The sequence below is a fragment of the Rhinoraja longicauda genome, chromosome 2, assembly GCF_053455715.1.
Source record: "Rhinoraja longicauda isolate Sanriku21f chromosome 2, sRhiLon1.1, whole genome shotgun sequence".
Taxonomy (NCBI): domain Eukaryota; kingdom Metazoa; phylum Chordata; class Chondrichthyes; order Rajiformes; family Arhynchobatidae; genus Rhinoraja; species Rhinoraja longicauda.
In genome coordinates this window covers 71696149-71720321 of record NC_135954.1, presented here as the reverse complement: position 1 = coordinate 71720321, position 24173 = coordinate 71696149, and the positions used below count along the sequence as shown (strand labels likewise).

General features: G+C 40.4%; 1 protein-coding gene across 1 annotated transcript in view; it reads right to left on the bottom strand.

Annotated features, from left to right (window-relative positions):
- The window catches only part of nek10 (NIMA-related kinase 10), a 104015-nt gene that overhangs the window by 58712 nt on the left and 21130 nt on the right, over window positions 1–24173 (bottom strand). Inside the window, exons 9-19 of the mRNA XM_078420782.1 lie at window positions 23245–23312; window positions 21350–21429; window positions 21183–21269; window positions 20257–20481; window positions 18462–18601; window positions 17063–17124; window positions 6552–6629; window positions 4821–4885; window positions 2491–2593; window positions 2273–2401; window positions 2046–2183 (exon numbers count right to left, since the gene is read on the bottom strand). Of these exons, the coding sequence (XP_078276908.1) occupies window positions 2046–2183; window positions 2273–2401; window positions 2491–2593; window positions 4821–4885; window positions 6552–6629; window positions 17063–17124; window positions 18462–18601; window positions 20257–20481; window positions 21183–21269; window positions 21350–21429; window positions 23245–23312 (1175 nt within the window). The remainder of the gene's footprint in view (window positions 1–2045; window positions 2184–2272; window positions 2402–2490; window positions 2594–4820; window positions 4886–6551; window positions 6630–17062; window positions 17125–18461; window positions 18602–20256; window positions 20482–21182; window positions 21270–21349; window positions 21430–23244; window positions 23313–24173) is intronic.

Below are 24173 nucleotides of genomic sequence, written 5' to 3'. Positions count from 1 at the left end.
AAAACATGGATATGTATTGTTTCAGATCAAACACAAAATTCCCGCAGATCAGGCATTATCTGTGTGAAGAAACATACTTAACATTTCAGTTTGAAGATCCTTCATCAGAACTGAGGAGAAAAAGCAAATTAGACTAGAAAGAATATGTGGTTGGGAGGAGGAGGGGGTGGTGGAATAAAGAGAATATTTTAATAGGCTGAAATAATGTAGCCATGAAAGAGACCGTTAAACTCCTTTGTCAACATTGAACCTGCTGGTTGCAATGTTCATGGACAAAGAAATCAGGTATTGTTCTTACTTTGGGCCTCATTGTTCACAGTAGAAGGCCACAGAGAAGAGGACCTGGGAACTAAAATTGCAGTCAATAGGAAAGTTGAGCTTACTATTGCAAACTGAGCAAAGGTACTCTGCAAACAATCACCCTGGCTGTAGTTGATTTTCTCCATTGTAAAGGAGGGCACACTGTAAACACTGAATGCTTTGGAAGAAGTGTAAGTGAATCAATGGCTTAGCTGGAAAAGCTGGATCTCTGGATGGTGGGAAGTGAAGAGCTGAAAGGACAGGTGTTGCAGCTCCAGAAGTTGTATGGGATAGCCTTGCATACAATGAAAGGTGAAATCTTTTTTAAATGCTGGAAAGTCAAGGGTTCTATCCATTATTGAAGACTAATGAGCTATTATTATTATTGCCTTTAAAAAAAAGGAACCAATGGTCTGCTGATTAAACACATGCAGAGCTAGTTGACTAGTATTGAGGAAATAGCTTAGAAAAAAAATCAGAGAAGCAAAGATCTTCACTGCCATGCAGTACTTGCCCTAAGGCTACATCCCAATTCTTGCTGCCAACAGAAGGCAGAAGCTTCTCCTGGTGATATGTTTTCTTGGGTCTCGGGTAATATATTCTGGCATCACATCAGTCTTCTGTGCTTTGCCTCATTTTCTTCTCATAGCTTATTCAGATCTTTACTGCCACCACTGCTCCTAATTCTTATCCCCTTGATTTTGAAGCCATAAATGTAAATGTATATTTATCAACCTCAGCAACATCTCTGAAACAGCTTCTGCTCTCAGTAAAATATTTTTAAATTGACAATAATTTGTCAAAACCGCCACAAATCAGTACCTAAATTAGAGCTGCAAATACTATACTTTAAAAATAAAGACCGTATTGGAATAGTTTTATTTAGGCATAACATATTGTGACTATGCCATATTGTGCAGAGGCACTTCTGTGATACCCCACACAATGATATGGGGGGGGGGGGGGGGTTAACATTGGCCATTATTTCAACTCCAGTGGTTATGTACATACTGAGAATGTTATTCTCTGGCATTCTATGGCAACAGATTGATATTCTGACTGTCTGAAGGCCTCCAAACATCTAACAAACATAATTCAGAGATGAGATGGAAAACTTTCCACTTACCTGGATGGCTCAGTGTGACATATTTAAATGGCTCAACAACATCCAGGACAAGACAGGTATCTTGATCCATATTTCCAACATTTTCTCATTCTACCTGTACATCCTGCTGTCGTAAGGCATCTTTAACACTCCTTCTCAAACTCCTGTCCTCCACCAACTAGACTGACAGGGGCTGCAAGAATATGCCTATCTCTGCATTTCCCATCATATCACACATCTGTAGTGACTTGGACATATATTGGCATTTCTTATTGTTTGTGTGTCTAAAATCTAGGAACTCCTTACCTAATCGTGTTATGGAACCATACACACCAAAAAATCGGCAGCAATTTAATAAGTACAGTTAATACTATTGGCCTTGTCAAAATTGTCCGCATCTCATAATAATATTTATATTTTAATGACATGACACAAAATTGCCTTTTACTTTAATAATAACTCTTGCAATGTCCCTTATATCACTTGAAACTTCAGCATAAATGAATTAGGATCTGTTATAACTAATAAAAAATGCAGTTCATTGAAAATGATTCGAGCTAATAATTTTTCAGTATACATTATACATGAAACAATAACCGGGTTTTTAATTTTTTTTGAAGAGTAGACAAAGAAAACATACCTGTTCTCTAATTATCGTTAACTCAGACACAATTATTTCCACACTGCTGTCACGGTCTTTTTTGTCCTTTCCAAAAGCTGGATTGTGCAAATTAACTTCTTTCATAGCGAGCAGGTTCTGCCCACTGTATTTCCGAACCTGTAAATTCAACAAGAGCTCTAAAATATACAGTTCATGTTTCTCTTACAGAAATCTAATAAAATATTACAATAAAACGTGTAACTTACCTTAAAAACATTCCCAAATGCTCCACTTCCAAGGTAATCTAAAATTGCATAATTACCAATAAATTTTGTTGGAGCTTTATTTTGGTTAACTCCTTCAATATTCTCAGTGATTTGTTTTAGTTCATTGGCCTACGTACAAAATAACATTTTTGTGGAACTTTGATAAAATCCAACGCAATTCAGAAAATAGGCAAATGTAATTTGAGCCCTTTACTTACAGTCAAAGAGTTCAGCTTATTTACTAGGTTCTCATATGCACATATATCACGTGCATAATGTCCAACATCAATGAACATCTCAAACATATCTGAAGGAAATAATCTGCAATAAAAAGAATATCACATTAACAATGGCCAACCTTGAGAGTTTTGGCAATCAATACGAATCAAACCCTTTAAAGCAGAAAACCTGTCCTATCAAGATAGTTTGGGCTAATCACCATAGTCATGGAGGGTACAATCCTTGCTAAATTGTTTGGTCAAAAATGTAAGTCATTTAAGATTCCTTTTTAACAGAAAACATAATTTTTAAAACTAGAGATCAAGATAAGGAAGCTTAACAGAAGAGGTATGTGGGCACTGTATAAGTTGATCCATATTAAATGTAATCATATATTTGTTTAAATTTCCAAGTAGACAAATATTGAAACAACTAAAGAAACATCAAAATAGCACAAATAGCTTAAATATTGTAAATTATTTTGTATCCCTGGAGGGTTCCAAATGACGTGCCAGACATTGGAAATATCTTGAATACAGCTGAAATGCATAAAAACATAGAACAGTACAGCACAGGAGCAGGCCCTTTGGCCCACCATCTCTGCGCTGATCATGATGCCATGTTAAACCAATCCCATCTGCCTGCATCAGGTCTGTATCTCTCTATTCACTACCATTATTAAAGACCCCACCCATCTCTATCATGGACTATTCACCCTGCTGCGCTCTGGTAAAAGGTACTGCAGCATACAGAGCAGAACAGCCAGGTTCTGCAATAGCTTCTTCCCCCGAGCCATCAGACTCTTGAATTCCCAATAATCCGCTGCCATTATTTTTAAGTGCAAGTTACTTATTTATTTTTTTAATCTATTTTTATTATTCGGTGTTACATTGTGAGCCAGATGCAACGGAATTTCGTTCAAATATGCATTCGTCTGGTGTATTGTTTTGAATGACAATAAAGTTATATTCATTCATTCATTTGTCTGTTTAAATGGCTCTGAAAATGTCCTATCATATCTGCCTCTACCAACTCCTCTGGAAGTACATTTAGGCACCTCTCATTCTCAGAGTAAAATCTTTACATCTCCTATAAACTTTCTACTTCTCACCTGAAACCTATGTATTTGGCATTTCCATCTCCATACAGCTAAAACTCTCTAATCAGGTAACAGGCTGGCAAATCTCTTCAGCAACCTCTCTAAAGCCTCCATATCCTTCCTGTTGTATTGCAATCAAAACTACACACAATATTCCTAACGAGGCCTAACCAAAGTTTTAACCATCTGCAGCGATTTACCAATTTTTACATTCAATGCCTCCACTGCTGAAGGTAAGCATGCTGCACATCTTCATTACCACCTATCCACTTCTGTTGCTACTTTGAGGGAACCATAGACTTGTATCAAGATCCCTCCATACATCAATGCATCTGAGGGTCTTGCCATTTACTGTATACGTTCTGTTCTAATTAACCCCACACCTGCCCTGATTAAATTCTGCCCAAATTTCCAATACATGATTTTCAAAATTAGCTAAGTTAATGTCGGCTGCTATGTGTACAACAAAAGAGAAGGATTGTACACACAGAAAAAAAACTATTTCCTCTTTTGTTAATTGAGAATTCTTCCCAAGGGAAATCAGGAATTGGTAGTTAATGTTTATCTTGCTAGTGATGACCACTTTGCAAGAGTAAGCTTCAAAAATAAACATATTTATGAGTAGGTGGAAGGGTGGAAGAGATGGTGCAGAGGTTGAGGGAAAGAATTGAGAATAATTCAGTCCTGCCACTCAATAAAAGCACTGGTTGGACATTGTGTATTTTGAACTTTTTTTTTAATCAATGATCAATTTGTGTTAAAATAACCCAAAGATATAACATCAATTGTGTACATGTAAATATCTTGAATTACTTCAGTAGATTAGTTAATGATGCCTCACATCTTCAAAATTATAATTTTAAAACCATTTTTTAGTGGAACGATTTAATTTTTTCATTTGGGGACAATCACCCACAGGACTGTTGGTGGAGATCTCACGGATTACCCAAAATGGGATTGACAGAAAGAATCATAACAATTTACTAATCTTGTTTTATTAATTTGATTGACAGATTTAAACATTTTTATAATAAGTTATCATAATTACCAAGTTTATAATCTGAATTCTACTATTATAGTGAAGTATCAAGCAGATAAAGAAAACTCTGTTGAAGAATTGAAAATTAGACATTAAATCTAAATGGCATTTTATCTACATTGATATTACTTAAAATTTTGTACTATAAGAAAAGGTAAAGTACACAAATGTATTATATTCTAAATCAATACCTTTTAAATAGTTGTCTATTCCTTTCCATGCTGAAGAGAAAACGCAAAGCTCTAAATGCATAACACTGTAATGAAGATGTTATAAAAAACGTTAAGCATATATGCACTACTGAAAATCAGACATAATTCATGAAGTGCATGGCATAGGCCCACTTGAATGTAATACAAATTGCTGTAACAAGTCAACAAATGCTAATAACATTTTGAATGCGGAGAATTTGTTTTTAAATTCCAAGTAATGTAATTACACATTACTAATTAAGCCAATTCCTGACGTATTGTACAAATGTGTTAAACCATTGAAAGTAATTAGGAATGTTTTGCAGCAACTTATTTTTCTTTTAATCTGGTAACTTAATTTTATACAAGTAAAGCACACAGATCACAAAGTGCGATTATCCCACTGATACCATGAGGCTCAAAAACCTTGGGCAATTGTGAGAAATTCATTGCTCTTTTAATACCCAGTAAATGGAATGAACACACTGATTACATAATTTAACAAAGCAGTATTCTATCAATACAAGGCCATAAGACATAGGAGCAGAATCAGGTCATTCAGCCCATTGAATCTACTCCACCATTCAATCATGGCTGATCAATTTTTCCCTCTCAATCTCATTCTCCTACCATTGACACGATTACTAATCAAGAATCTATCAATCTCTGCTTTAAAAATACCCAATGACTTGGCCTCCACAGCCATCTGTAACAAAGAATTTCACAACTTCACCACCCTCTGGCTGAAGAAATTCTTCTTCATCCCCATTTTTCAGGTACATCCCTTTATTTTGAGGCTGTGCTCTCTGGTTCTAGACTCTCCTATTACTGGAAACATCATTTCCATGTCCACTCTATCTACATCTTTCATTATCCAGTAGGCTTCAAGAAGATCCCCCCTCATCCTTCTAAACTCCAGCAAGAACAAGCCCAGAGCCTTCAAACGATCCTCATTTGTTAACCCGATTATCCCTGGGATTATTCTCATAAATCACCTCTGGACCCTCTTCAGAGCATTCTCTTCCTCGGAGATTGGCCCAAAATTGCTCTCAATATTGCAATGTGACCTCACCAGCGCCTGATAAAGCCTCAGTATTATATCCGTGCTATCATATTCTGGTCCCCTCAAAATGAATACTAGCATTGGATTTGCCTTCCTTACTGCTGACTCAACCGGAAAATTAACCTTTTGGGAATCCTGCACCAGCACTCCCAAATCCTTTTGCACCTCCGATTACTGAATCCTTTCGCCATTTAGAAAGTAGTCTTTCTACCAAAGTGCAAGATTGTACACTTTGCTACGCTGTATTCCATTTGCCACTTCTTTACTCCCTCTCCCCAAGTCCTTCTGTAGCCTCCCTGCTTCCTCAACACTAACTGCACCTCCACCTATCTTTGTATCGTCCACAAACTAGGCCACTATGGCATAAATTCCCTCATCCAGATAATTAACAAATAACATGATATAACGGTTCGAACACCCACCCCTGCGGAACACAACTAGTCACCGGCAGCAAACAAGAAAAGGCCCCCTTTATTCTCACGCTTTGCCATCTACCTGTCAGACAATCTTTCAATGCTAGTACCTTGCCTCTAAAATTATGGGGTCCCATCTTGTCTAGCACCCTCACATGTGGCACCCTATCTGAAATGTTTGTTTTAAACGACTTTTAAAGTCACCTACTGTGAATAGCTTTCCTAATAAACATAAGAAAAAAAAATCAAAATTACCTGAAAAATATCTGCTTTTGGAACATTTCTTTGTTTGTTTGGTAGAATTAATTTTCCAATCACATAAATGCCATTCCCCTGCACAAAAAAAAATATTTTTAAAAAGTGTGACATTCTCTTCAGACATTACATTATGGCGAGTCCGAAAACTTGTTGGTTGTATAAGAAGTTTATTGCAGCCGCAATATTCGAATACAAAGTTAAACAACAAGGTAAAGGACAACCATCAAAAACTTACTGTCTTCTTCGAAGACTTCGCCGAACTGAACATTTCGGGCGCCAAAAGCGCACATGACAACGCTGGCCAATCAGCGATGTCGCTCTCTGGACCAATCCCTACGGTCGCGCTCACACGTGACCTTGCTGGCCAATCTGAGGGTTCAACGACCCGGACCATTCTCTATGGTCGCTACATGACCCCCCCCAGAACCCGAGGTACGGAACATAGCAGGGAGCCGGATTTCGCGACCATAACGAGTACGGAGAGGGGCAACCTGAACCACAGGAGCCGGGGGTTCCGGACTTGGAGGAACTGCCGGAACGGGGGGTCCTGGAGGAACTGCCGGAACGGGGGGTCCTGGACTGAGCGGAACTGACGGAGGTCGGCCTCTTCTAGGGGTTTGGCCGACCAGGACTGGTTGATCCGGATCCAAGTGTGCAGGTTTGAGCCGGGACACCGAGACGAGCTCACTCCTGCCGCACATGTCTAAGGTGAAGGTAGCCGTTCCCTTACGCAAAACCCGGAACGGCCCTTGATAGACCCTCTGCAACGGGGCACGATGGGAATCTTTTCGCAGAAACACAAACTCACAGTCCTTCAGGGAAGGCGGTTCATGTACCATGGGACACCCATGACGTGAAGTCGGAACTGGAGCCAGGGAACCCACCCGTGCCCGGAGAGATGCTAAGACTGATGGGACTGGAGGCAGCTGGTCTGAGGGGTCCGGAAACAAATCTCCGGGTACTCGAAGTGTCGAGCCATATACTAGCTCCGCGGACGACGCACCGAGATCTTGCTTAGGAGCAGTCCGGATGCCCAGAAGAACCCAGGGGAGTTGGTATACCCAGTCCGGGCCTTCAAGCCTTGCACTGAGGGACGCCTTAAGTTGACGGTGGAACCTTTCTACAAGTCCATTTGCCTGGGGGTGATATGCAGTAGTGGGTTGTAACTTGGAACCGTACAGTTCTGCGAGCGCGGCCCAGAGGGACGAAGTGAACTGCGGCCCCCTGTCAGTGGTAATAACTGCCGGGACCCCGAAACGAGCTACCCAATGGAGGGCCAAAGTCCTGGCACAGGAGGCTTACGAAATATCAGACAATGGGAAAGCCTCTGGCCACCGGGTGAACCGATCCACCACCGTGAGGAGGTGGGTGTAGCCCCGGGAGGAAGGCAAGGGCCCGACCAAATCCACGTGGATGTGGAAAAAACGAACTGCTGGGACCTCGAACTCCTGTACGGGGGGCTGGACATGGCGCTGGACTTTAGCGGTCTGACAGGGAACGCAGGAACGCGCCCAACCCGCTACCTGTTTCCGTAGGCCATGCCAGACAAACCGAGCTGCTACTAAAGCAGAGGTGGAGCGGATGGACGGGTGCGCCAGCCCATGAATGGCATCAAAAACCCGGCGCTGAAGGGAGGGCGGTACTACCGGCCTGGGACGGGGAAGGGAAACATCACACCAGACTTTTGTGCCTTCCGACCCGCAGGCTACCTGAGCCAACTTCAATCCCGAAGTGGTGGACTGGTATGCCGAGGCGGTATCCGCTAGAAGCTGTGCCTCCGCAAGCTCCTGGGGATCCACCTCGCAGTCCACCGCCGAAATAGGGGAAACAGCAGGTCTAGACAGGGCGTCAGCAACGGCATTAAGCTTACCCGCGACATGACGGACATCGGTGGTAAATTCGGAGATAGCAGTCAGGTGCCGCTGCTGGCGGGCCGACCATGGGTCAGACAATTTGAAAAATGCAAATGTTAATGGTTTGTGGTCCGTAAAGGCCACAAATGGGCGGCCCTCAAGGAAATACCTGAAATGACGAACAGCTAAATAGAGGGCCAGAAGTTCTCGGTCAAATGCGCTATACTTCAGCTCAGCCGAATTTAGTTGCCGGCTGAAAAACGCCAAGGGCTGCCAACGGCCACCGACCTGCTGCTCCAAGACCCCGCCCACCGCCACGTCAGAGGCGTCAACCGTCAGGGCCGTGGGGGCGGAGGGGCTCGGGTGGACCAACATGGTGGCGTCTGCTAATGCTGCCTTAGCTGCTGTAAAAGCCGACTCTGCGGCCGGGGACCATATCAACTCTACCGGTTTTCCCGCAAGGCACTGGGAGAGCGGGCGCATGACCGGCGTAGCTGCCGGAACGAACCTATGGTAGAAGTTAACCATGCCTACGAACTCCTGTAGTCCTTTTACTGTGGTGGGCCTGGGAAATGCCCGGATAGCCTCCACCTTCTCGGGCAAAGGGGAGGCGCCGGCAGGGGTAATTCTGTGCCCTAAAAAATCAAGAGAAGGGAGGCCGAATTGACACTTGGAGGGTTGGATAATGAGCCCGTGGTCTTGGAGCCGCTGGAACACAGTCCGCAAGTGGACCTGGTGTTCCTGCACTGAGGGGCTGGCGACCAGGATGTCGTCTAAATAAATAAACAAAAAGGGTAAACCCCGACCTACACGGTCCATCAGTCGTTGGAAAGCCTGTGCCGCGTTCTTTAAACCGAAAGGCATATGCAACCATTCAAACAACCCGAACGGAGTAATCGTGGCAGTTTTCTGTATGTCCTCCGGACGCACCGGAATCTGGTGGTATCCTCGCACCAAATCGATTTTGGAGAACACCACCGCTCCTTCCAGCCCAGACGAAAAGTCCTGTAGGTGCGGTATGGGGTAGCGATCAGCCGTGGTGACAGCATTGAGACGCCGATAATCGCCACATGGTCTCCACCCCTCAGATGCCTTGGAGACCATATGCAACGGCGAGGCCCACGGGCTGTCGGACTGACGGACAATGCCCATTTCCTCCATCTTCCTAAATTCCGCCCTTGCCACCACCAGTTTGTCTGGCGGTAGTCTCCTGGCCCGAGCGAAAACGGGAGGGCCCTCGGTGCGGATGTGGTGGACCACGCCGTGCTTGGCCGAAGGCGTGTCAAAACGTTGGATGAGCAGCTCTGGAAACTCGGCCAGGATCTCAGCATACGAGTCAGGGGCCGCGACGACGGGCTGGGCGGGGAGGCGATTGTCGGAGCGACGGGCTCCTCGCTGGCGGAGGGTCGGAGGTCGTTACCGCGGACATCAGGGACCAGTGAAAAAGCCCAGAGAAAATCTGCGCCTAGGATCGCTTGTCTGACGTCTGCTATGATGAATGGCCATTCGTACGTGCGGAGGCCTAACACAAGGGACATCTTCCGTATACCGAAAGTGCGAATGGGGCTGCCATTAACCGCGATGAGGGTGGGACCTGTCTTACCCGTTCTGGTTTCGAGGTCGGTCGGCGGCACTATACTGACGATGGCTACCGTGTCTACCAAAAATTCTGCGTCCGTGAATCGATCGTGGACGTAGAGGCGTCGGTTCTGGCCAATTGCAACTGCCCCTATGTACGATCGGCCGAGGCATTTCCCGCGAAGGTACAAGGTGAGCGGCAGTTGCGGGATTCTCTACCCCATCGTAGGTGATAATAGCACCAGCCGCGCTTGTGCGGATCTTTTTGGCGGGCTTTCGGAGAACTGGCGGGAGACGCGGCGCCATCTTGATGTCGCTGTGGCGTGGTCACTGATGTCGAGACCTTGTTGATCGAACCGCCTGCCTTGTTTTTAGCCGCTATGAGCGCGTCCGCTTTCGCTGCATATGCTTCGGGGTCCTTAAAAGAACAATCCGTGAGCAGCAGTCGGACATCCTCAGGAAGCTTCTCTCGGAATGCCTGTTCGAACATGAGGCAATCCGTATGCTCACCGGCTAGCATCATCATCTCGGCCATGAGAACGGACGGCCGTCGATCTCCGAGGTCCGGTAGGTGCAGAAGTCTTTCAGCGCAATCATGCCTATTAAACCCGAAGGTTCGCAGTAACAATTTCTTCATTGCCTCGTACTTGCTTTCCGCAGGCGGATTAACGATGAACCGCATCACGCGCGTGGTCGTCTCCGGTGATAGAGCGCTGACGAGGTAGTAATACTTCGTCGAGTCGGCCGATATGTTCTTTATATGAAATTGGGCTTCGGTGTGGACAAACCAAGATTGCGGTGAATGTGTCCAAAACAACGGAAGGTGAACGCTTACCGCGCTTAACTCCGGTGTGCCAGGCGCGGCAATCAACAACGAGGCGTCGTGTTCCTGCATAGTCGGTGATCGTCTAGATCACGTCGGGGTCACCAATATGGCGAGTCCGAAAACTTGTTGGTTGTATAAGAAGTTTATTGCAGCCGCAATATTCGAATACAAAGTTAAACAACAAGGTAAAGGACAACCATCAAAAACTTACTGTCTTCTTCGAAGACTTCGCCGAACTGAACATTTCCGGCGCCAAAAGCGCACATGACAACGCTGGCCAATCAGCGATGTCGCTCTCTGGACCAATCCCTACGGTCGCGCTCACACGTGACCTTGCTGGCCAATCTGAGGGTTCGACGACCCGGACCATTCTCTATGGTCGCTACAACATAGTATATTCCTGAGCTATTAGGGCAAATGATATCTTAAGCATGTTCCACCACTCATTAAGATCATGAATGATCCAATCTTAGCCTGAAACAATTTTCCCACTGCTTCCACCTATCCTTCGACTCCCCTGTAATTCAAATGTCTATTAACATATCCCATGACACCCACCTCCACAACATTTTGGATATGTGTTCCTAAAAGTCACGACATTCTGAGGGAAATTGCTTTGTGTCCATCTTAAATGAGTGACCTCTTATCTGAAACTACCCTTAGTTCTAGATCTCTACTAAGGGAAACATTCTCCCAGCATCCATCCTGTCAACTACACTCACCCTCGCCCTCTTCTCTTCATACATCAGTCCTATCATCACTATGATTAACTTATCTGCACCATCTCAACACAAGTACATCCCTCCTTAAACACAGAGACCAAAATCAATCTCTTGGTAATATTTTGCCTGTTCCTGTAAAGTTGCATCAAAAGTTTCTGACTTTTATGCTCCATGCCTTTAGCAATAAAAAAACAACAATCTATTCGTCTTTTTAATTACTTGCTGTGGCAACATGGCAACTTTTTGTGCTTCATGCACCGGAACCTCATATCCCTTTGTACATTTTATAGAAACACTCTATTTAAGTACATAGAAAATAGAACAGTACAGCACAGGAACTGACTACTCGGTTTACAATGGCCATGGCAAACATGATGTCAGGTTTAACAAATCTTGCCTGTGCATGATACATATCCCTCCTATCCCTGCAACTCCATGTGCCAATCTAAAAGTCTCTTAACTGCCCCTATCGTATCTGCCTTCACCAGCCATCCTGGCAGAGCATTCCAGGCACCCACCTCTCAGCGTAAAAAACATGCCCCACACATCTCCTTTAAAAATTGCCTCTCTTACCTTAAATCTCCTCGTCTAGTCTTTGACATTTCCACCATGGGGATGTCTACACTATCTATACCTCGCATAATGTTATATACTTCTAACAGGTCCTCTCTTAGCCAACGATGTTCCAGATAAAACAATCCAAGTTTGTCCAACCTTTTAGCTAATACCCTCTAATCCAGGCAGCATTCTGGTAAATCTCTTGCACCCTCTCCAAAGCCTCCCTTCCTGTAATAGGGCACTCAGAAATTCACATATTACTCCAAATGTGGCTTAACCAAAGTTCGACAAAGCTGCAATATAATTTCATAGAAACAGAAAATAGGTGCAAGAGGAGGCCATTAGGCCCTTTGAGCCAGCACCGCCATTCATTGTGATCATGGCTAATCATCCACAATCAGTAACCTGTGCCTGCCTTCTCCCCATATCCCTCGATTTCACTAGCCCCTAGATCTCTATCTAACTCTCTTTTAAATTTATCCAGCGAATTAGCCTCCACTGCCTTCTGTGGCAAAGAATTCCACAAGTTCACAACTCTCTGGGTGAAAAGGTTTCTTCTCACCTCTGTTCTAAATGGCCTCCCCTTTATTCCTAGACTGTGGTCCCTGGTTCTGAACTCCCCCAACATTGGGAACATTTTTCCTGCATCTAGCTTGTCCAGTCCTTTTATAATTTTATACGTCTCTATAAGATCCCCTCTCATCCTTCTAAACTCCAGTGAATACAAGTCCAGTCTTTCCAATCTTTCCTCATATGACAGTCCCACTATCCCAGGGATTAACCTCATGAACCTATGCTGCACTGCCTCAATAGCAAGGACATCCTTCCTCAAATTAGGAGACCAAAACTGCACACAATACTCCTGATGTGGTCTCACCAGGGCGCTATACAACTGCAGAAGGACCTCTTTGCTCCTATACTCAAATCCTCTTGTTACGAAGGCCAACATGCCATTAGCTTTCTTCACTGCCTGCTGTACTTGCAGGCTTACTTTTAGTGACTGGTGTACAAGGACCCCCAGGTCTTGTTACACTTCCCCTTTGCCTAATCTGACACCATTGAGATAATAATCTGCCTCCTTGTTTTTGCCGCCAAAGTGGATAACCTCACATTTATCTACATTATACTGCATCTGCCATGCATCTGCCCACTCACTCAACCTGGTCCAAGTCACCCTGCAACCTCCTAACATCCTCTTCGCAGTTCACACTGCCATCCAGCTTTGTGTCATCTGCAAACTTGTGTCATCCAAATCATTAATATATATTGTAAATAGTTGCGACCCCAGCACGAGCCTTGAGGCACTCCACTTGCCACTGCCTGCCATTCTGAAAAGGACCCATTTATTCTTACTCTTTGCTTCCTGTCTGCCAACCAATTCTCTATCCATATCAATACCCTACTCCCAATACCGTGTGCTCTAATTTTGCTCGCCAACCTCCTGTATGGGACCTTATCAAAGGCTTTCTGAAAGTCTGGGTACACTACATCCACTGGCTCTCCTTCATCCATTTTACTTGTCACATCCTCAAAAAATTCCAGAAGATTAGTCAAGCAGGATTCCCCCTTCATAAATCCATGCTGACTTGAACCAATCATTTACACAACTGAACCAATCATTTTACTGCCATCCAAATGCGCCGTTATTACCTCTTTGATAATTGACTCCAGTATCTTTCCCACCACCAATGTCAGGCTAACTGGTCTATAATTCCCCGTTTTCTCTCTCGCTCCTTTCTTGAAAAGTGGGATAACATTAGTTATCCTCCAATCCACAGCAACTGATCCTGAATCTGTTGAACATTGGAAAATGATCGCCAATGCATCCACGATTTCTAGAGCCACCTCCTTGAGTACCCTGGGACGCAGACCATCAGGCCCTGGGGATTTATCAGCCTTCAGTCCCATCAGTCTACCCAATACTATTTCTCACCTAATGTAAATTTCTTTCAGTTCCTCTGTCTCCCTAGATCCTCTGTCCTCTATTTCCCGACTCTTATATTCAATGCCCCGATTGATAAAAGCAAGCATACCATTGACCTTCTTTACCACTATCTACTTGTAATAGGTTTTCTTCCTTCCAGCGGATGACCTCACATTTTCCCACTTTATACAAAAGCTACTAACTTTTTTGCCAATTCACTTAACCTACCTATATCTCTCTGCAAGCTCTTTGTATCCTCCTGGTAACTTGTATTATAAGAAAATGGGGTCACAATAAACATGTTCCCTTTATCCAAGTCCCTTTAGCTAAAATCATTGTTCAAATGTTCAGAATGAACTTTCCCAAGGGTAAATATTTCAAACTTGATTTGAATCTCATTAGAATGTAAAACATTGAATGTAATAGGAAAATTAAGAAACTACAGACTAGTTAGCTTAACATCTGACATAGGGGAAATCATAGAAGCAATTATTTAAAGATGTTACAATAAGGTATATGAAACTCATGATTGCAAGATAAAAGGCAAAGTCAATAAGGCTTTCTTTGAAAAGAAAATCACATTTGTCACAAATCAAGAGTATTTAATTGTCCTATGTACCGACATCTTAACAGGCTTGTAAACCCACACATGGATAAATAAAATAATTTTAAAAATTAATATATTGAACACTTGACCAATTTATTTGAGTTCTTGAAGAAAGTAGCACGGTGCCAAGTGATCAATATCCTCCTGTAGCTTGCAACTATCCTTTTCACTATCAACACACCACCAATTTGCATGTCATCTGCAAACCTATTAATCATACCTCCTACATTTGTATAAAATTGTTTATGTATATAACCATAAAGGTCCCGGCATGAATCTCTATCGTATACCACTGGTCACAGGCTCTGCGTCACCCTCTGCATCCTATTACCAAGCTAATTGTGGATCTGAATTGCCAACCTGCTATGAATCTCATGGGCTCTGTCCTTTTAGGAAAATGTCAATGGTTTCACAGAAGTTCAAATAGACTACATAAGTCAAACTGCCCTCATCAACATATTTGTTACCTCTTTGAAAAGATTAATTAAATTGGTTAGACAAATCCCTTCCTCATAAAATCATGTTATCATGTTTTTAAAATGTTTTAAAATGATTATGAGCGGCATGCAAAGGGATTAGTGTGTTGATTCACACAAAAATAAAATAAAAGTGTCACCAAGAATTTTGGAAAGTATACAATTTTTATTGCTAGGATTTAGAGTTCAAAATAAGTAAATTCACCTAAGATTGTACAGAAATGGGAAATGTGTGCAGCTTTGATTTCCATCTATATGAATGTGATATTCTCACCTTTTACTTTCGAACACTGAGGATTCTCAAGCATTTTGTACATTCAAAGATGAGATCATGGTTTTTTGGGGTATCAAAGGAATGGTGATATCTGGTGATCTGGGCAAAGCAGATTTCAGGCACAGGATTAGTCATAATCTGACTGTGCATAAGGGGACAAGTGGCTAATCGTTTTCTTCATGAGCTCTAATTATTTTCGACTGACAACCCTTCTCTTTATGTCATCTCTTCCTACTCCTCAAAGGACATAACATCTTCACAGGCAATATATTCATTTATTTTCTCCAATCATAATTAAACCCTCAAGTTAATCTTGTCAGCAAATTCCACAGCACATCACTCACCAGCAAATCTATGTTAAACTTTTATATACAGAGGTTTTCTTCTTACTTAATGTCAGATTCAATCTTGCGTGATTAGCATATTGTTAACAGGATCAACATAACCCAATTTGACAATGCTGATATGTCATTCTTATATTATGACATGCTTCATTACTACCAGCATGTAGTAAGCTTTCAACCGAGGAACAATAGTCTGATCTATAGGTGGTAACAATGAAGCAGAATATGTGGATAAAAACACCACCTTGATGTTCTGACCATATCCAGATAACCAGAGCCATGGTTTATGATAAAGCTCTGTTGTCCAGGAAATGTCTTCCACAACAGCCATCGGTGAATGGAGGTTAAAATGACAGAATATAATTTTGGAAAAACAACATCAATATCTAGTTTCTTTAATCGATTGCCACATCACCAGGTGTTTGACCTTTGAGTTTCCATTTACAGCCCTTACATTCTCTGATTAGTAGATTAAGAGAGACCTAAACCTACTGTCAAGATCAGCATTGTCTCTCAGGGAGTGGTTTTTCACTACATGAAATCTGGGTATTTTTCAGATATTGAGATGAATGTGTGCGAGAATGTCCTCAGCTACATTAAATTCTTGTAAAGTAACCATCTTCCTCATCGATTAATTTAATCTTCTTGGAATATTTTTTTGCCATCAAGATTTCCACATGGTTTCATTGAATATTTAAACCAGCAGGCTTGGTTTTGAACATAAAGCTATTTATAGAAGATTTACTCCCTGGCTCATGTTCTTTCAGGTCCTACAAACTCAGTGGCAGATGCCAATAATTCATTTTTCTTATTTCATATTTAACTGTTATGTTATTCCCTCAATTTTAACATCTTTGCCTTCACAAAATGTAATGTACTCGGGACAAAATTTTGGGAACTATCATTTATTTTGGTATATTGTTAAGGATTGTTTGCACCATTGATGTGATAATATTGGTGGCCAATGTCCACCAAATAGTCACCTTTTCCACTTCTATTAATTAGGTGCACCTTAATACTAGATTGGTCTAGTATCTAGATTTACAAGAGTTGGTGTAATCCTCAAAACCCCTGAGGGATTATGAAGCCATTTTGAAGGCTGTGCAGAATAAATTGTGATGAATCTTGATAACAAGTAGAACTCTGCAACCTCAATGAAGATAACATGACTTTGGAGGAATTATGAAATGTGTCATGGGCAGAGATTACATGTTCCCTGTTAGGGTGAAAAAACAATTGCAAATCAAGGTCGGGTACATTAATGGCAATATGAATTCTTAACTCAATCATAAATTGTGGATGTATTCTAACAAAAAATTAATGCAAGTAACCTTGAATGGACTAACCTGTACAACCTGTTGAGCATTTGTATCATTAAGTACCAGCTCAGTAAGAGCAGCACAACATGCTGAAATAACAAATGAATCAATAATCAATATATTGCGCTGTAAAGATAGCACAATTTTGTTTTGTATAGTTTATTATTGTTACATGTACCGCAGGGCCGTCTTTACAGCATTATGGGCCCCGGGCAAAGCAGTGTACTGGAGCCCTTACGACAACTACTCACAGGAATAAAAATGTAAATGGTCGATAAAATGGGGCCCCTATGCTCGTGGGGCCCCCGGGCAAGTGCCCATCAGGCCCATGCGTTAAGACGGCCCTGATGTACCGAGGTACAGTGAAAAAACATTTGTTGCATGCATTTAGTCAAAGAAAAGACTATATATGATTACAATCAAGTCATCCACAATGTACAGATAAAGGATAAAGGGTACCACAGTTAGTTCAAGATAGAGTCTGATAAAGTCCGATTAAAAATAGTTCAATGGTCTCCAATGAGGTAGATGGGAGGTCAGGACCACATACTAGCTGGTGAGAGGATGGTTCAGTTGCCTGATAACAGTTGGGAAGAAACTGTCCCTGAATCTGGAGGGATGCGTTTTCAGATGTCTGTACCGCTTGCCTGATGGGAAAGGGGAGGTCAGGGAGTGACCGGGGGGAGACTGGTTCTTCATTATGCTGTGGGCTTGCCGAGGCAGCGTGGCGTAGATTAAGTTAATGGAAGGGAGGTTGGTTTGTGTGATGGCCTGGGCTCCGTCCACAACTCTCGGCAATTTCTTGAGGTCTTGGTAGGAACAGTTCCCAAACTGTGATACATCCTGATAAAATGCTTTATCTTGTTGGATAACAAATTATTCAAATAAGATCAAAGCATAGGATAGATGTTAGAATACAATTCAGGCTGCTAATTATTATTTAAAACAAATTAATATTGTTTACAACTCTTTACCACATTAATGATCTCTTTCATTTTGTTAACTGAAGTGTGTCGGTCTATTGCAATGTATGGCCAACCCCTGAAGTTAAACCTACAAATATCATTAGTAATGTAACATGGACTTTATAAAACAACTGAAGAAATTATGCGATTTTATCAACATTAATGAATCATTTATGCAATTTGAAATTTGGAACAATTCTCATGGATGCTCTGTAAAAAGATATATTAATTGGACTGTGACCTGGTTGGTATACCAATATGTATCCCATGCTTCAATAAATTTCATTGTTTATATTATTGGAAATGATTAACAATGTAATTCTATAAATGTCATTACATTAATACTCTATTATTAACAAAGAACACATTGGTACAACCACTTTATTTATCAAGGAATATGTCAAAACATAATGTTCACTTCAATGTAAATGTAAATTTCACTTCAATGGAAAATAAAGTACCTTCTTGCAATGACAGTGTATTTTCCTGAATTTCATGAGTACTCAGCTTTTCAGACAAATAAAGCTGCCGAATTCTCCCTGAAGCATTAGCACTAGACAAACTTCCAATTGAAGAACGATCTGATACAAAGTTTCTGTCTCTGAGGCACACAAATAGAAACACATTTACAAATGCATTGTATAAAGCAGCTCAAATGCAATCTGACAGAAACAGTTCTATCTATCTCATTTATTAAATTAATGCTAGATATATGCACAGGTATTTGAACGAGCAATTATAGAGGAATATGGAATTATTCTGGTTTGTGGGATTAGAATAGATAGGCATGGTGGTCATCATAGATGTGATGGGTTAATGGGCCTGTTTCTATGTCGTACAACTCGTCGACTCTGTGATCTAAATCCCTCTACCAAATACTATTTTCTTTACTTTCATAGGACAGAACAAACAACTTGTAATAAAGATAAAAATGATATAAATTTCTTTAATAGATGGCCTGCAACTAATTTAATATTACATACCAACCAGCAGTACACAAAAAATACACTCTTATCATCTCACACATTAATCTGTTCCAAACGTATTTAATTTTCTGAAATGTTGATACATCTGGCATACTCAAAGTGTAACATAATTATCATTTTGTTTGTTTTATTTAAGTATTCAAACTTAAAAGAATAAATCATATTAAACTACACACCATAACAAAAGAACTTTTAAATGTCTTTAGATAATCTCGCAGAGAAATAAATTCTACACAAAAGACTGAATTATTACTTTCTGATATGTTGGAACTCAGGATCCAACCTAAGGCAGGAGATCAAAGATTAACTACAGAGCACTGGAGCACCTGTAAATTGTTACTACAATAATGTAAATGTACGGTATATAGATAGGCAAATTCAGTACAATATCTACGTATATATAACTTAATCTGATCATTATTAAAGGATTATTGATGGATACAGAATTTGCTACTTTGGATGTTGCAGTGAACACTGGAGAAATGAGCAATTTAACAGTACTGAACAAAGATTTTTAAAGAAAGGAAAGATCATAGTTAATGAAATAATCGTATTAATTAGATAGTTTCCAGTTTAGCAATAGCACAGTGTTTATATCTATGCATGTTTAGATAACTGTCACATTGTTTACCTTACAGAGTCATGGAATTGTACAACACAGAAAAAGGGCCCTTCGGCCCACCATGTCCATTCCAACCTTTTTGTCGATCTAGGTCAATCCCATTTAAATGGGATTACATAAAAAATCAAAATGGAACATGTTGTATCCTCATTTGAATGGTAGTTATCAAGTTAATGATATCCTCCAATCCCATTCTTATCATAATCATCTTAATAAACTGGTAGCACAATGGACTTTCATGTCATTCTTTAAAATGACAAAATGCTTTGCAATAACCATTTTACATAATGAAGGTAATTTATTCCAAAGTAAACTCTTTGAATTCCCTGGATGCACCAGAGCTAATTGCATAAGTATTTTCAGTTCAGGAAATGTACAATCAATTTCAAAAGTTAAAATTAAAATTAAAGTTTGAAATCTACTTATTTTTAAAATATCCTCACACGTCTTTATTAAAATCCAATATCATACTTTGTATTTTTGACTGCTAGATTTTTTTCCTGCATAAAGATCACAATACTATTCTCTTTCAATTACTACTAAAATATGGTGATTCATTCCTATATATTAACATATGCAAGTCTTCATGACAAGTAACCAATGCAAAAGGATAAAATTAAATGGTGCTTTTCAATATATGAAGCTCACCCTTGGAGAATGTGCAGGAGTTGCTGGATACCACCCCACAAACGAATCTCAGTGCTGGTATCTGGATCCTCACAGAGCTGAACCAAAATCCAAACAACACTCCACAGCAATTTGAGGTGGTCAGAATGCAACAGGCTGAGCATAATAGGAATTCCTTCATAAATCTTAATCTGTTCTCTCACTTGAGCGTCTGCACAGAGTAGACGAAGCAGCTCAGCAGTCATTCTGCAAATACCATTAGTGTTAAAGAAAGCAATCGATCAAAAACAAGACAGGAGGCAAAACTGTCCACTGTAGCTGATACCATCCCAAATTTTTATTTTAATAATCAGAGACAATCTCAATACCAAAAACAAAAATCACATTCTGTTTTCATCACAAATTTGGAAGTAATGGATTTTGTAAATAAAAAGCACACATAGTCTTTTCCCCATCGAATCAATAGAAGGACAAGTGAGAGCGTTTGCGACAGTTTCAAATTAAATTTGGTATTCTTTATCATGCATTACAATTTTTAATTGATGTTGGGTTATAAATATAACACATTCAGTCTGATATTGGAAAATTACATAACATGATAAATTATCAAATAATGTTATAAAATAATAACATATGTCTTAATACATTCTAAAGTAATTATTGTAAGCTTGCACTTTTCTCACTTAAAACATAGTAAATAAGTTAGTGGCATATTTCTAAATATGCCACTAACTGAACTGAAATAAATATAAAACACGCTGGAAGCATTCAACAGGTCGTCTGTGAAAAGAAAAACAGAGTTAAAGTCTCTGATAAAAGACACTTCGCAAGACCATGGTTAAAAATTCAAACAATGCTTTGTCCTGCATGCAGGTAATTTAGTACTTCATAGCAGAACTGCTTCTCATATCACCATTAAGTTTGAATTAGATAAAAACTCAACTTACCTTTTGGATATCAAGTCATATTCTTGTAAAATTGCCAACAGGTTTTCTACAATTGTAAGTTCCCCTATCTTCACTCTGCATTCAGGACTTAGAAAATGGCAAATTTTAGCATCTTGGTCAGTTACAAATCACGACATAATGCTATTCTTTATGTTGAAATGACCTACCTTTCAGCTAAACTGGTAAGAGCAAGAAGAGCACCCAACAATACATTATTGTCCTTGGCAGCCAGTAGCTTTACTAGAGTCTAAAGAAAACATCTCAAATTAAAATGTCAGTGTATGCACCTGATGTTATAAAAGCATTTTATTTAATTTCATGTATCACAACTTAATCTCTGGTGCATTTGCCTAAAAACTGACTGTTATTTGATGCTTTTTTTCCCCCGTTTCAGAAACGAGTTATAAAATATGTTTTTTTCCTTGGTATCAACATGTTAATTAGTCACAGTGGCAGGGGGGAAAAGTTCCATTAAATATTTAGCGAGTGATCAGGTCTTCCTCTCTTTTATCTTAATTGGAAAATCAGATTTTTATCTCAGAAGCTTTAGAGTCAAACAGCATGGAAATGGGTCCTTTGGGCCAACTTGCCCATGCCGACCAAGATTCCCCATGCCGACCAAGATTCCCCATCTACACCAGTAACACCTATCGGCATTTGACTCTTATCATTCTAAATCCTTCCTACCTATGGGCCTGTCCAAATGTCTTTTAAATGTTGTTATAGTACCTGCCTCAACTATCTCCTCTGGTAGCTTGTTCCATATACCCACCACCCTCTGAGTGAAAAAGTTGCTCCTCAAGTTCCTATTACATCTTTCCCTTCTCACCTTAAACCTATGACCCCTGAATCTTGATTCCCCTATTCTGGGTAAAAGATTTTGTGCATTTACCCTATCTATTCCCTGCATGATCTTGTACACCTCTAGAAGATTACCCCTCATCCTCCTACGCTTCAGGGAATAAAGTTCTAGTCTGCCCATCCTCTCCCAATAGCTCAGTCCCTCATGTCCTGGCAATATCCTTGTAAATCTTCTCTGCATATTACTTCAATACTTTTCAGTTTTTCCAGTAAACTGCAGATGCATCACAGCTTTACACAGCAACTGCTCTGCCCAAGATCACTAGAAATTGCAGAGTTGTGAATGCAGCCCAGTCTATTATGCAAAGAATCTTCCTCCTATCAACTCCATCTTTAAGTCACACTGCCTCATGAAAGCAGCCAATAAAACCAAGAGCCACTCACACCCTAGTCATTCTCGCTTCTCTCCTTTCCTGATGGGCAAAAGATACAAAAGCTTGAAAGCACGTCTCACCAGATTCAAGAACAGCTACTTCCTGGTGTTAGGGATAAATTCTCAATCTTCCAATCTACCTCCAATCTATCTTGTTCGTTTTTATTCTCTGCCCGTTCTCTGCAGCTGTAACACTATATTCTGCATTTTGTTTATTTTCTCTTTTGCACCATGTGACATACTCATATGATTTGATATGCTTGTATAGCATGCAAAACAAAGTTTTCACTGTATCTCAGAACGCATGATAATAATAAACCAATAATGCTAATAATAATTAGAATATCAAAAATCTGAAACACAGTAATGATTAAATTGATTCATTTTGTGGCATGAAATATTTCTACAGTAATCAGTACAGTACAGGGCAGCATGGTGGTGCAGCAGTAGAGGTGCCGCCTTACAGCGCCAGAGACCCGGGTTCAATCCTGACTATGGGTGCTGTCTGTATGGAGTTTGTACGTTCTCCCTGTGACTGAGTGGGTTTTCCCTCGGTGCTCCAGTTTACTCCCACACTCTAAAGATGTGCAGGTTTGTAGATTAATTGGCTCCGGTAAAGATTGTAAATTGTCTGTAGGATAGTGTTAGTGTTGGGGATCGCTGGTTGGCGTGGTGGGCCGATGGACCTGTTTCCGCGCTGTATCTCTAAACTAAACTAAACCCAATTAGATTAGGAAAAACTATACATTTTAGCATTGCATATCACAAATATTGTTTAGACCAGTAAATTACTGAATAAAGTTTGCAGGAACCATGCAAATCAGATACCTTGTATGCTCCACTTGAAATTATCCTTTCTCTTTGTTCCACAACAGTTGCCAATTTTTGAAAAATATCTGAAATTAGATATCAAATCAAAAATGTCAAAATCCATATATATTGAAATAATTATGTGATTCTGTACTACAATGATATTTTAATAATAAGCAAAATATGTTTTTGTAGGCTCAAAGAAGGAAAACATTTGTTAAAAACAATGAATTTCAAATGTGAAATTCTCTTATCATGAGACAGTAGGTGTCATGATAAAGTAAGTGTCTTAATGGTCGGATGCACAGATATAAAATACAAAACAAAGTAATAACTGGGAAAAGGTCATAGTAATAACTGGGAAATAATATCTACTGTGAAGAATACATTCACCAACATTTGCTGTGCTTTAGCAGGATGGCAATTGCATTCAATGTTTTTGAAATTGCTAGAATAAATACAATGATGGTTTTGCCTCAACCTCTCCATTCCAAACTGCATTTAATTTGGAAAATAATCTGGTGAAAACCATCATATACTCATTTCTACCACAAAGTGGACAACTAGTACTTGTGTTTTGCTTGCAAAACTAACCTCTCCTCGCAAGGTTTTTTCAATTGTACTTTTTGCATTTGGATTTATGAATTTCCATTAACCACTTTGTGATATGACATGGGATAGCTATGCAGTATAATCATCTCCCCTTAACTTTCAATGGAATTCCAATAACTAAATCCCCCAAATCAAAAACCTGGGATCATCAGTAACTATAAAATCAACTGGACTACCCATATCAATGCGGCTACATGAGCAAATCAAATTTGGATACTGTTGGGCATGATTCAACTAATTTGTTACAATCGCTACTGCCATTTAGAAGGTAAGCATCAAGAATATGATTTGACTTTTTAAGTCCAGTTCCAACAATACTTCAAGAACTATAATAT